The sequence below is a fragment of the Polyodon spathula genome, chromosome 21 (genome assembly GCF_017654505.1).
Source record: "Polyodon spathula isolate WHYD16114869_AA chromosome 21, ASM1765450v1, whole genome shotgun sequence".
Taxonomy (NCBI): domain Eukaryota; kingdom Metazoa; phylum Chordata; class Actinopteri; order Acipenseriformes; family Polyodontidae; genus Polyodon; species Polyodon spathula.
Window position 1 is genome coordinate 28,435,202 of NC_054554.1, and position 13,938 is coordinate 28,449,139.

The 13,938-nt window shown below is 40.9% G+C and overlaps 1 protein-coding gene across 5 annotated transcripts in view; it reads right to left on the reverse strand.

Annotated features, from left to right (window-relative positions):
• Window positions 1–12,930, reverse strand: part of LOC121296124 (myosin-10-like) — a 62,852-nt gene extending 49,922 nt beyond the window's left edge. For 3 of the 5 annotated variants that reach the window (XM_041221353.1, XM_041221352.1, XM_041221349.1), the window contains exons 1-3: window positions 12,802–12,928; window positions 10,343–10,719; window positions 4,129–4,285 (exon numbers count right to left, since the gene is read on the reverse strand). In XM_041221353.1, the coding sequence (XP_041077287.1) occupies window positions 4,129–4,285; window positions 10,343–10,687 (502 nt within the window). In that variant the 5' untranslated portion in view covers window positions 10,688–10,719; window positions 12,802–12,928. Of the gene's footprint in view, window positions 1–4,128; window positions 4,286–10,342; window positions 10,720–12,801 lie in introns of all 5 variants that reach the window. The other 2 variants (XM_041221350.1, XM_041221354.1) reach the window with 2 other exon arrangements.
• Between the last annotated feature and the right edge of the window lie 1,008 nt (window positions 12,931–13,938).

Here is a 13,938-nt window from a genome sequence, read left to right on the forward strand (position 1 = left end):
CGCACGATGTGTGACGTCAGCACCTTATAATGTTATTATAACCCATGCATCAGCAAAATAAATGACAGTGAAAACTATCCAACCGCATTTGTAGACCTTCATTTCGATCACACACAGTGGTAGATTTCTTTCGGGTAATTGGTTTGCAAAGGGAATGCAATTTCTGATTACAATATCATTTGGTTTATTCAATCAACACAAGAAGCATGTTTCGCTGTAGTTAAAAAGCTGCACTGTATTGTAAGTCCTGTATCTGCGAAGAGCAGAGCCGTAGAAACTAAACAACCTTGCACATGGCAATCATGTGTCTTCTTCAGTTGTGCTCTTCAAAGATGAAATCAACCTTCTGGAGGCCCGCTGTCCAATAGGGTCAAGATCACAACCAGACCAGAGGAGAAAGCCTCAGTTACCTTAGGCACTGCTGGGTTATTGAGTTAAAGAGGTTTTACTTGTACTGTGTGTTTTAAATTATATCTTTATTATTACAACGCTATTGAAAATGATATCCTTTTTTTTTCAAGGCGTTGTGGCATTAACAGGGATCTTGTGAAGTCCTGCAACATTTTGAAATTCCTGCCAACAGTAATATTCTTTTTCTCCCAGCTCAAGTCCCACAGCTGCATGCCAGCATTGCTGAGGAGGCCTACCCACATTCCCCGACGCGCTGCAAAGCATACTTCACTTGTAGAGCGAGGAGGACCCTGCACAGAGAAGGCATTGTTAAACTGCTGTTCCTGTCTGGTGGAGAACACTGAGTGCATCCTGCCTTCCAGCACCTGTCTTCTACCTCTCACTGTGCTGCACAGTCCCTTGGTCAGAACGCACACAAGAAACAGGGCACATTTTAACAAGCGTAACCGTCGCTGCACCACTGCGTTGAGCTCCCTGATCAGGAATACACAAACTTATCTATGTGCTGAAACATCTGACGAAACAAATTGCGAGTTTACTGAAGCTGAACTTCACACTGAAATCTTATGATGACATTAATTTTTTTGTGTATACATTTTGTAATATTGTATTCTGCTCAATGATATAATAATGAAAGAAAGTCTTTGATCATAAAATGGTTAACTTGTAAAGAGTAAATATTCTGTTTTACCAGGATTCATACGTGGATTACCACATGCAAGTGCCAAAATGGCACCTTTGTTGAACCATACTGTTATGCTGTGTATGGCAATGGTTGTTACATGTGAAATAAATACAAAAGCAAAACAGAATTACTACTTTGAAATCAAGACAAGTGCTTTCATACTGAAAAAGAACAGTTTAAACTGCTAAAAACCATTCACAAAAAAAATTAAAAGTTTGAAAAGTGAACTTGACAAACGTAGCCTTACATCTCGTACAAATCTGGCCTGCCAATGAGATTGATCCAGTAACCATACAGAAAACCCAAAAGCGATCAGCAAAAGAAAACATAAGCAGGGAAATGCCAAAAACACTGTCTTTGCGTTTGCCTATCAAAGCGCAAAAAAACACATGAACTGCCTGCGGACAACATGCTGTGAGAGTAACTCAGGAGAAGAGTTCTGACAGGAGTGGAGCGCAGCAGAATTCTTTCAATTCACCAGTCAGAGTTTAAAAAAATACATGATATTTTCCTGAATGATGGCACTATTCAATTAAGCATTTAGTGGTGCTATATTATATTTTATATTTATTTTATATTTTATATTTTATATATATTTGTTGTTGTTGTTGTTTTTTGTTTTGTTTTTTTGTTTTGTTTTTTTTTTAAAAGAAGATTATTTCAAGTTCACAATTTTACAAGCTAAGCCACTGGGGAACTGTTTTGACATTTTTGACCCCTCTAGCATTTTTTTGTGATTATTACAAAACAATAATAAGGATCAGTCAAACACCAAGCCCTTTAAGAAATCAACGCTGAATCATGTTGCAAAAAAAGGAGGTTCCATGTTTTAGCCCCTCGTTTGTCCATATTAGTACACGTTGCATCGCTCTCCCTTGCACAATATATGCCTGAGCATTCACAAACTACATGACATTCTGTTTCAGCTGCTATATGCGTGGATGACTAAGGAGTGACTGTACAGATTGAGATGACATCATGCATTAAAGTAGCTCTGCTGCCCTGGCCCAGATCAGCAAACTGAAAGCTGCATGGCACGAGGGGTCAGTGAGACATTCAGTTAGGAAACACTTGATCTGGCGATGGCAGCAAGGAAAGATAAGGTAACCCGTAAACAGCTACATTAGTCAGCGTGTGCCTTCGGTCTGTGAATGGAAAGTATGATGCACTGATGCCAATGAAGATCAGGGGGATTCGGTACAGGCAAAGGTCTTGAAGGCTTCTGCTATAATTAAACAAGGGAAATGAACTCAGAAGACCTTCTGTTTGCACACGTGTTTATTATAGTAAAATTAATTGACGAACGCCAAGGCTTCTCCAGTGCTAAGCACTTCTGGTTGAAATGTTTATCAAACCTGATCGTATAGTCCGAGTCACAGCAACTCTATTAGAACCGAGCAGAGGGACCCGTTTCCAGCTTGTTTGTTTTTCTTCCTTGCAGAAAGTCTTCGATCTAAATAAAGACACGCTGCCGTGTCATACAGGCCTATTCATCTCCCCACCCCGCGCATAACTGACATCTCGCTTAAGCGTGCCAGTTGCTGCTGTAAATATTTAGTCAGGGATTAAGTGACACCTTTCAGATGCCTGCTCAATCATAACTTGATGCTGTCGAGTGTGTCCGAGTGCACATAGCATTGAATACGCTTAGAAAGGGAGCTAAACATTAGCCTCTGTGCTTTCTGTACAAACATCTGCCGCCGAAATTCATTTTTAAACTTCCCGAGAAAAATCCTGCTTCTTTATTTATTTATTTATTTTAAATACAGCACTGAATTTCTGTTCCTAATCAAAATCTTTTCCTAGCTTGTCAATTACCCAACATCACAGAAAAAAAAAAGATACTCAGCAAGCCATACTGTACACTGGTGCAGGTTTTGAGCCTTAGGCGTCACAGTTCTACTTGTGATTCACTACAGATGGAGTGGAATAAGATTAATTGTAAACCTGCACTGTTTAAGAGAAAAAATATATCTTTGCTTTAATCTCTAGCAATCCATTACAGTTAACACGGCATATATTGGCAGGAGCATCTCAAAACCATTTTGCACACCAATTTATTTTCCTAAGTACAGAAACGTGCGCATTCAGGTATTCTGTACTGTGTGACAGCTGAAATCTATCCCCCTCCACATTAGAGAACAATGTTTTTGTGTTTTTATTATATATGCAAGGTTACAGGACGGCAAATGTCTCAGGCCGAAAGCGAAGGTCTGTTTAGAACGCGCTACTGGTGTCCATATAACCGAAAAACACATGTTCAAGTGCTGTGAGCCTATTATATAACGCTTTACTGTCTACATATACACATTGCATTTTCATTGATAAGAAGGAAAAGGTTTATGATACAGTAAAGTCTTCTATTTTAAATGGACTTGACTACAGCTGAAGGGAATTCCAAACGGGAGTTTCAGTTAGTACCGTGTCAGCAGTACCGGCAGAACAAAGCCCGGCCTGAAGTTTAAATATGGTCCAGCTCACCGTTGTGAACGGGGTTTCTTTGTGATGTGTGAAAGCGGTGCTCTGGTTTGAAGGATCCTCAGCAGTCTATATCATGGCTGACTGTGCTGGGATCCAATACCTGCTTGTCATCACCTGATATTTATGTTGCAGTCTGGCTCGTGTCCCAGAGACACCTGCCGAGAGTCCTGTCTCAGTCCCGGGCCGGCTCAGAAATGATTTGAAACAGATAGGGTATCGTAATTTAACTCTAGATAAAGTCCTCTCTTGCTTTGAGACCGTCTCATTCATTACACCAGTTTACTCAGGCTCTACACACCGAATACCATGCAGGGCTCAAGAATATTAATGCATCATGAATATTTATCAGCACAGCCTTACCCTTGACCCTCCAACCCCAAACCTCATTAACAATTAACCCCTTCATGAGCTAACCCGCTGGTAGCAACATTTCTGCACAGTACATGTGCTTTTCAAAGCTTCTCGCAGCAAGATTCTAACAGCTGATTCTAACCCCTAACATCCCGTTATCTTTAATCACTAACCTTCAGATAAGCTGGTTATGCCCTTACCTTGAAGCATGCACCTGTAGGCTGATTCAGAGATAGCGTAGATGTGGGGTGGCATCTCGTGTCGCTTCTTCCCCCTGTACATTTCAATGATGTTCTCCGAGTAAATTGGGAGATTCTTGTAGGGATTTATCACCACACAGAAAAGTCCAGAGTAAGTCTAAAAAAATAGAGAGAGTGCAAATAAGCAATTAGGTCTGACGTATATGCAAGTTGCATGTGCACAGTATCCTTGGGTAATAGTATCCTATACAGAATACTACTGTGTACAGATTTTAATAGGATAATATACAAGCGGTTACACAGGTGTGTATTATACAAGGGAAATGACCAAGACTGGCCAGTCATGTGAATTACATAGCAGGTGCAGCATACAGAATTGAAAAAGATTTCTTTTTTAAAAAAAAGGTCTTCAGTAAACTAAGCGCAAAAGCAACGAGCCAGCATTCTTGCCTTATCACAGCTGATGCTGTACTGTCCATGACCTTGGGATGGTTGAATTCCACATGTGGGAGGAATGGAAACTCAAACATACAGCTAATTCAGACCACAGCTTGCCAAGCGAAAGAATAAACACCCTACTGTGCCAATTACACTGACTAATTTGCAAAAAGTTTCAAAACAATTTGTTTACCACATTCCTACCCTGAAAGGCAGCTACTTCCTGCTCATTTTAAATTCCTTCTAATTGAAATAATGTTTGGTCACAGCGGAGCTATATCTTGTGAAGATAAAGATCCTAGCATAAATTTACAAGTAAAAATAATATACACAGAATAGCTGAACATAACTAACTTGCACTTATTATTCTGAGCTCCCCCCTCTCCTGCTTCAGCACAGCTGGACTCAGAGTCACTGGAAGGCAAGGTAGATGGGCCCGCTTCGTCCTGCCACGAAGGCTTCAGCCGCCAGCCAGGGTAGTGTGCACAACATTCATTAAGTGTTCTTTTCTTGCGCCCCATTTTCAAATCAAACTAGTAACTGTCACCGCATACCTAAAGCAAAAGCCTACCTATACCTTAACCCGCTAATTTCAAAGTAGGCGCTTTGAATGACAGGCACTCTAGCTGGCAAATGAAAGTGCACAGGAAGAAGGTCATGATGACTGACAGTCATTTAAATAAATGAGAGCATTCTAGCAATGCTTCAGTCAACAAGATCTGTCAGCACAGAGTGAAACTACAGTATTAACGGACCTCTGCCACTCACGAGAGGAACGGAGACGGGACAGACAGCATGTATAAAAACTGCACAAACTAGAGAGCATTTCAAAATGATTATTTTTAGTAAGAAAATAAAAAATATTGAGTGGTTTTACCGACGTTTAACAAACAGTTAATATCGAAAAGTAGCAAGCCTACATATAATCCTGCCTACAACTGATGACAAACAAACTCTGCCAGTGTCTACCTTATAATAACAGGATTGCACATTATCCACCTGAATTATATTTAAACTTTGATTTTACAGGTAGGGTTGGCATAAAGCACTGATGTAAAAGGCACTTTATAAAATCACATTGTTCTTATTTTTTTATTCACAACACTAGCACTGGCTAGAATGACAAAGTGGCAAGTGGGTTTCAAGGGCCAAGTATGATTACTTCAACTACCTCTGGAAGAACTGAGGAAACAGACAGCAACATATTAAAATGACACAGTCGGTAGTTTCTATTCATTTTCAAAAGGTTTTCTGTCCTTTGCTTTTTTTGTGTATGTTTTATATTGCAACAAGTCAAAGCACTTTAACACAGAAAAAATATATAACAGTAGTTGCAATAAGAACCACTTAACATGGTTGCAAACATTGCAGGACAGCACAAATTATAATGACATTTTTAGAAATGCACTCCAATATATTATTCCAGGTTTAATCAGTGTTTAAACATGCAACACGTACAGTTTGCTCCTTTTTCCTAAATGGCTGGCTGAAGAGTACAGTAGCAGCAGCATTTCTGCAATTACGCTGCACTGCACATATGGCAGGGTCTGGCAATGAAACTTGGCACGTAGCAATGTGCAAGCAGTTAAACAGGACGTTAGGGGCCATGCTCACAAAGCATTCACCACAAACGTCTGCACTACTTCAACTGCTAATTTGAATTAAAGTACTCTTGCAGGTTGCAGTTAGAACTCTTCCTCAGGACAGACAGTCTGTCCGTTTGACAAAGGGGCCCTATGGCACTGGAATGCACTCTCTCTCGGCTTCCTTCCAAGAGCACAAGCACCATGCTGAAGCTGTAGCGGGTTTGCTGTGTGTGGAGATCTCGTTAGGACAACATTCAGCTGCTCCAGGGAACCCTTCCAAATGCTGGGGATACACACAAGGCACTCAGATCCCACGAGACCAGCAATTACTCCAGATATCCCTGGAGCTCTCTCTAAAGTGGAATTAAACCAACTAGAAATAACGATGTAACCACTGAACACACAGTTAGGACATGCAACACAACTCTATAATCTTCACTCCACTTCATTCGTTTTCGGTTAACTTTCTTTGCCTAGGATTGTAGGGCTGAAGATAAAGAAACTCTCAGTTATTGACTATTCACAATTATCTTAAATTATGTTTCAAATCCCATTAAATTATGACTTTCTTCACCGTTAGTGTATAGTTTTAGGTTCACTTTTTATGCCTGAGCTGAATGACCATGAATTAAAAAAAATAAAAAAATGATAACCATAAATCCGGATTATCATGTTTCTGGAGAAAGTAAAAACCAATGTGCCGTGTTCACCTCCTCATGTGCAATTGATGCCATCACTTTACTGAGGGGCACAGGGCCGTGTAGCGTCTGTGTGAACCGCACAGCAGTAACCCAAAGGAGATCAATGCGGTTCGATTGCAGAAATGCTGACTTTCCCCAGCTTGCCTAGGATATATCAGTGCTGGCCACAAACCAGCCTGCGGCTTTGCTGCAGGAAAGGAGTGGTTTGGGTTGAAACACTTTATTGACGTTTCCTTCCTGCCTGTCACCTGACTGAGGAGAAAAATCATTGAATCTACGGGGTGTCAGATTTAGGAGAGCATCTGCGTCCACAACACACACGCCTACAGTATGTTCCTGTAGGGTCAATAGAGTTATTGTGTTAAAGCTCCAGCTAAGGGCTCGAGATAATTTTGGAAAACAGTCGATTTTCAACCTTTTTCAAAGCCAGTTTGTACAGTAAACTGTTGCACTGTTAAATGAATCTGAAAATACTGTTGTGAGGTTACAAATGATTAAAAAACAGACACATAACCCTATTAAAGGGTGCTCCTCTTTGAAGTTGGTTAAATACATTGCTACAGCAAGTATTTATGGGCTTAAACTTTTTTCTCCAGGACCCTATACATCTATTAACTATTAACAATTAATTACCATATACCTAGCTTATTATCATTCTGAGACTTGGGAAAGCAAAGTGCTAAAATTAACAAATTACTCTAGAGGCAGGGAAGGAGGGGTCACAACTGCCTTTGTGTATATATGAGACAGTTCAAATGACTAATTAACAAATGATCTACAAAGGCACATAGAATAATTATAGGATCGTTCTGACTATACTTTTTTTGCATTTGGAGAGGTTTCCAGAATCTCAGTTTTAAACCTATGTATTTATTGAGCAGTGACAAGCTCCTCCAAACTGTAAATTAAAAATGCTCAAATATGAAGGTGCTGCATCTCTACTTGACATAGTTTCTAATGAACTCAACTTTATTAACGGGTGCATATTTTCAGTTTTGCTCTTGACAGAATTGGATAGCGTGAGGAAATTAACCCGGGGGGGGGGGGGGGGGGGGGTTCAAAATGAAAAACGCAAGAGTATAAAAACACACTTGTCTTTGATGTACAGCTTGTTATAGAGAAGGTACAGCAATAATAAAAAAGAACACTCCTGTAGAGAGAGAGACCTGGGAAATAACTCACCTCATACCACTTGCGCTCAATATTTCTGCTTTACAATAAGCTCACACACCTTTGAATGCTTATTGCCTCTCAGGTTACTCAGTGGAGTAACAGAGACAATTCATCTCCACACTTTCCTGAAGCATGGCTTAACGAAGTCGTAACAAGCAATAACCAGGCACATTAATGAAATGAAAATTCCACTGATGAAGTAACAGAAGCTGGCTTTGCAGTGTAAGTGCTATTACTCTAACACAACTCAACCGTTTTAAAAGGGAGTCTGTTTTCATGCTTTAGAACAGGCTCCGTTGCAAGTAATGGTACTTGATAGATATGCTGTATCATTCCTTTTAAATACAGTCCCATGCTATGAAATCATCAAGTTATTAACAGAGCACTTATTGTAAGACTAACGTTTTTAAATCATGTAACAATTCAATTGGAATGCCTAAATAAGTCACCAAGCAAAGAACAAATAAAATAAAATCAGCATCTTCAATTATTCATCCTACTTATCCTATAATGGTCTAAAAATGTGAATATTTAGCCAGCTGCTACTTCATATCAGAGACAAAAGGGCCTGTTACAGCAGTATTGGTTTTCTGTGACTCAAAGTGCTTCTGTGACTGATTTAGCAGCGAGTCGAGATATGGCAAAAAGCCACTTCGTACCGGTACTGCAGGAGGGCAGACCTCAGCAGAAAGGTGGCTGGAGTCTCCTTGAGATTGCTAGCAGCCCTGGCCAGGGATCATGGAGACTAGCTGATGCATTCCATTAGCTGTTATAAAGTGAACTTTAACTTTTAAGAAGCAGCGCGCCTGCATTACTCTTGGCCCCTCTGATACAGTAACAAGTCCAGTGGCAGACTGTGCGCCATGAGGGGGGGGGGGGGGGGGGGGGGGAGGCACTTTATGGATCAGGTCACCCAAGTCAGATACATTTTTTAGGCAGATGCTTCACAAATAATCTTTAGTTACAACTTAGCAAATTTCAAAACTTAGTGGAAATTTGAAATGCATAAGGGTCCACTATGCACTGATCACGTCCGTCTGTTTGGCAGTACTGACTGTCACTAACTGCAACAAGGTGAACATGAGAACAGTCTTGACTTCTCTCAGGTATTCTCCAAACTGCGTTAATGAAATAATGGTAAATAAAGGCTGAACAACACGTTGATTCTTTTCTACCCTTAACTCTTATGGTATATAAACTGTAGCTCTTTTGCTGTTGCTTGAGGTGCCTCTATTCCCAACTAAGATTCTATTCAAGGATTTCATGTCAGCATCTAGGTCAAGATCATAAAAAAAGACATTTTCTGGGGCAACATTTAATGATTAAAGGCCTCGATATAAAGATGGTTCTGCTGCTGTTTAAAGCATGACATACAGTATGACCCTTCAATGCATCCTCGATCTAGGGTTATAATAATGAAAATAATGGCAATTAGAAAGTGTGCCGTACACCTTCAGATTCACGCTGCAACGTTTAGTTTAAACTGCCCAAAACAGCTGCAGCTGGTGGCACTTATTCGAGGGCATCGTTTTAGAACCCAGACTTGAACAGTAAGGGGCATTGTTGCCCATGCCTGCTTCAGAGCTGCAGTAATCTCTGTGAATATTTTACCAGGACAAACCCAGTGAGATGAAACATACTGTACAAGTTTCAACAGCGTCCCAGGGAAACATCACGGAAGCAGCAATTAAGTTTGGTTAATGTTTGACACATAAAGGTTAGACCGTGATATGGGGGGTGCAGTACAATGAGAATTTCCACTGCCAGTTAGCATCAATTCATCACTTGTTTGTCTTGTTTTGTTCCTCCCCCCCGAAATTAAACCTTCACTTTAAATGCTTATCACTGCAGAATACCCAAGCCTTTTTTCTGTACACTGGCTCATATATAAACTTTGATTGATTCTACCAGGGCTTCCACGTTCCAGAGTGTATGTCGCTCATGCATACTCAAGGTAATCTAATGCACCTGGCTTCTAGAGTGTAATAAATTATCCATGACCTGTGAATGTTCCTAAAGTCATCTGGTCTTGCTATCCCAAACCATATAAGGGCACTGAAATAGTTGTGAGGTGTACAATACATCATACATCAAACGAATGCATGAATAGTGAGCTGAGAATTAAAACTAGGAGTCATCTCACAACCACAACACCAGCCACACCCACCCGCCTCCAATGCTAGATACCAAGCAGACAAACTGTTCCAAAACTCCACCATGGAAGCCAATGTATTTGCCCTCCAGACCCCCACTGCTATCTCAGAAACAACGCCTGGTTGATGGAAACCGTGGGGAGGAACGAGTGGAGACACTCACGTATATGAGCCCAGAGTAGTATCGGTCCTTCAGGTTGTGCAGCACAGAGGCCTCGTTCAGGCAGGTGAGCTCAGCCATGTCCTCCACCTTGCTGAACTTGGGTGGGTTCATCTTCTGGATGTCGTCCTTGTTAACCATGGCCTTCTTGCCGTTCTCCGCCAGCTCCACCACCACCTCGTCCCCGCGCTCCTCACGGATGCTGGCCGCCTCGAAGCCATGCCGCTCCGACGGGATCCACACCAGCTTCTTGGCGGTCCAGTCGGCCTGCGTGGCCGGGTTGTACACCACTGCCCGGTCCACAAACAGGTACCGCTCCGGGTCCTCCTGCCCACTCCTCTGCGCCATCTTGAGCTACAGAAAAAAAAAAAACAGGTCCCCTGAAATGAGAAAGGAGGGTGTTTATAAACCTTGTACTGTATTAGTGTAGATTCACTGCACTCTATTGGGGTACATTCATTCTTTTTGAGGTACACATCTCCTTCTACATAAAACGATTTAGATAAACGTTCCGTAATGTTTCAGTGGCAGTAATTACAATGAGGTACTAGCATGTGCACAAGTCTCACTATTCTAAGCTCTACTGTTACACTAGCATGTAAATGCACTTTACTCCCTTTGTATTTAGTGTATTAGTATAAAAGAATATGTCTGTGGTTTTCATATTTACATATATACAATAGTATTTAGTGTTGAGGTAGTTTAAACAGACACATTTCTGTTCTGATAAATACTGAGCATATTCCCCTACTTAATGTGTCATTATTGCCACTTATTATGAAACTGTAACAAAGTATCCAGCCATTCTGAGTTCTGGATGACGTGGGCATTTCTGGTTAGTGCCAATCCAACCGAAGTATGGCACGCATCCATTTTCCATTAAACAGGCATTAAAAATGCTTCACACAAAACCACCATAAAAACTAATGCCGCATGTTTCCAGCATCGCTTTTAAGATGCTGACTGATTAAGAAATGCTAGGAAGGGATGGCCACAGAGGTGCTCCAAACAAGCAAACTTACTATGAACATAAAATACAATCATGGCTTTGCATACAACTCCAAACCATTTGCACATAACCCAAGAGGATTCTCTCTTCTGGTAGCTAAAACTCCAACTGTGATACGGCAAGCAAAGGCATTCAAGATCAGGAGAGAGATCATTCGTCATGATCATACAGTACATAAATACGGATTAAGAACTACATGACTGACTGAGGTCCAAGGCAATGACGGCTGGCACTTAAACATGTCACCTGAACTCGGAAACTCTTAATTAGTCTTAATTTTAAATAACAATCCAAGCGATGCTAAAACCATATACTTCACCTGCTGCGCACGAGACCGTTACGATTCCGATTTTTTTTTTTTTTAATTACATTAATTTTGCCAACAGTACATAAACGTTAGAAAGCTTCACCTCCTTAAAACGAAGGTTGCATCGCGCATGGATAAATGAGTTAACGTGCCAGCTGAGAGCAGGCTGGTTTCTGCTTAATTAGACCCCACCATATGTATTTGTATTGGTCTAACAGCGTGGATACCCGCTCAATATGGGGTACAGCAGACTTCCTCACAAAGCAGTTCAACCAACAGCAACCAACTTGGAGAAAAGCCTCAAATATGTGAACTTCAACAACAGCAAGAACTCAAACTTACCAGCTGGGACGGGTAACAAAACAAATACTGAACTAGGTAGGTTACTGAAGCCTATAATAACTGGAACTGATTGTGGATCACAGTTTTTTTTTTAAATCAGATCGTCATTATCCCGTTATGTTAAATTTAACCAGGGGTGAGTTACATAGTAGTTTTATTTTTTTTTCGTGCATTCACTGATTCGCTGCTGGTTTAACTAGAGCTAGGATTTGCCATGGTTTGTCCGCAAGGCGTAGGACCAGCACAGACGCAAGTGGGTCAATTCCTGCTTGCTGTCACGGTGAATGTGCTCTGCACTGTGGCGCACTGGTGCGGTGCCGCTGTCCTGTGTAGTACTAGAACAGACACACTGCGAAATCCGCCCTGCTAGAAAGATAACGGGAACAATGTAGCACGTTTTACCCAAGCATGCATTTTCCCTACAACAACTCAAACACACTCTTATAGTATCCCCTAGCATCCCCTAGCAGTAATACAACGAGATCACGTTTGTTAAGTACTACTGTATGTTGCATCCCCCCCCCCCCCCTTCTTAAGTTACAGCTCAATGAATATTGTCTGGAACTTACCAATTAAAAAAACTAAAAAAAAAAAAATAGCAGAAATTAAAAATTTAAAACCTGATTTGTTAAAATTCACCTAACGTGATGCACTGAAATACAAAACGCGCGTGTTTATTTTATTTATTTAATAACGGCACGTTTCTATAGAGCGCGAGTTGTTTTCAGTCAGAGATATTTAAGATTCAATACACCTCCATCTCTATCATAGAAGAAAAAAAAAATGCACAGCCTTTCAACTTACCTGGCTCAGCCGGAAAAATAAAAAAAAAATAGCAGCTTTTTTAAAACGATAAGCGGTACTGCAGTGCAAATCTATTCTTCACTCCTCGGGTTCTACAGAATTCCACTCTGCGCGGCTGCTCTCGCGGATGCTCCTTTTTTTTTTTTGCAAAGAAGAAACTCCCCCACGCAAGACCCCGACACCGCCTCAACCGAACACTATCCAAGGGCCGTCTGAGGCATTCTATTGCCTCCTGGCAACGCCAATCAAACAGAGCCAGGACGCCGTTGGTCAGACAGACGATCCCCTTTGGAACGCCGGCCCACCTGCCCATTTTGTGCAGGCTCTGCCCTGGCCTGACGCCCAGCGACGTTTCGGTGCATGGCAACATTTTTTTTTTTTAACTATTTGTCTGTGAGAATGTGTTAAACGACTGGTCCGCACCGCGGCCGTCATGTTTAGCCGTCCTGCCCATCTAGCTTGGAGGGTAGGTTGCATTTGATTGGCAAGTGTGTGGGCAGCACGCGAAGAGGATATGCAGTGAACTTGATCAATAATGCAAACAAATAAATACAAATTAAAATTAACAGTACTTGGTCTGTTGCATTGTTTTTGTTCTTATTTTTATTTTTTTTTATTTTTTGTTGAGCATCAAATAATTCCAAATGAAAAAAACGCCCGCCCCGTATTTATATAAATGCAAATAAGAATATCTCGTTTTTGTTTTCTTCTATTGTTTCTCTGCCCCTGATGCGCCTAGCTCTCCCCAGTTTCGTATTGAATGACCTCATTCATTTGAATTTGGAGGGGAGGGAGCGGTGTGTGGGGCGACCCCTTGCGTCCACCACGCCATAGTTGCAGCCTGTTATAATTAGAAACGTTGCTTTCTTAGAATTAAACATTGATAACGGCGCTGTTTTATATCATATAGTGATGTCTTATTATAAATCAAATAATACACAGCCATTTGCATCTTAAAGGAATACACTTACATTATTCAAACTCTTTTTAGGGTTCTGCTGAACACAATCATAATGGCTTTGGCCTGAACCTTTATTTTAATTTTTGATCCTGTAAAGAAGTATTCTTGTATTCCAAAAAAACAAAACAAAAAAAACAGTAACTTCTATGTGAAACAAGAGGGTCCAAAGAAGATAT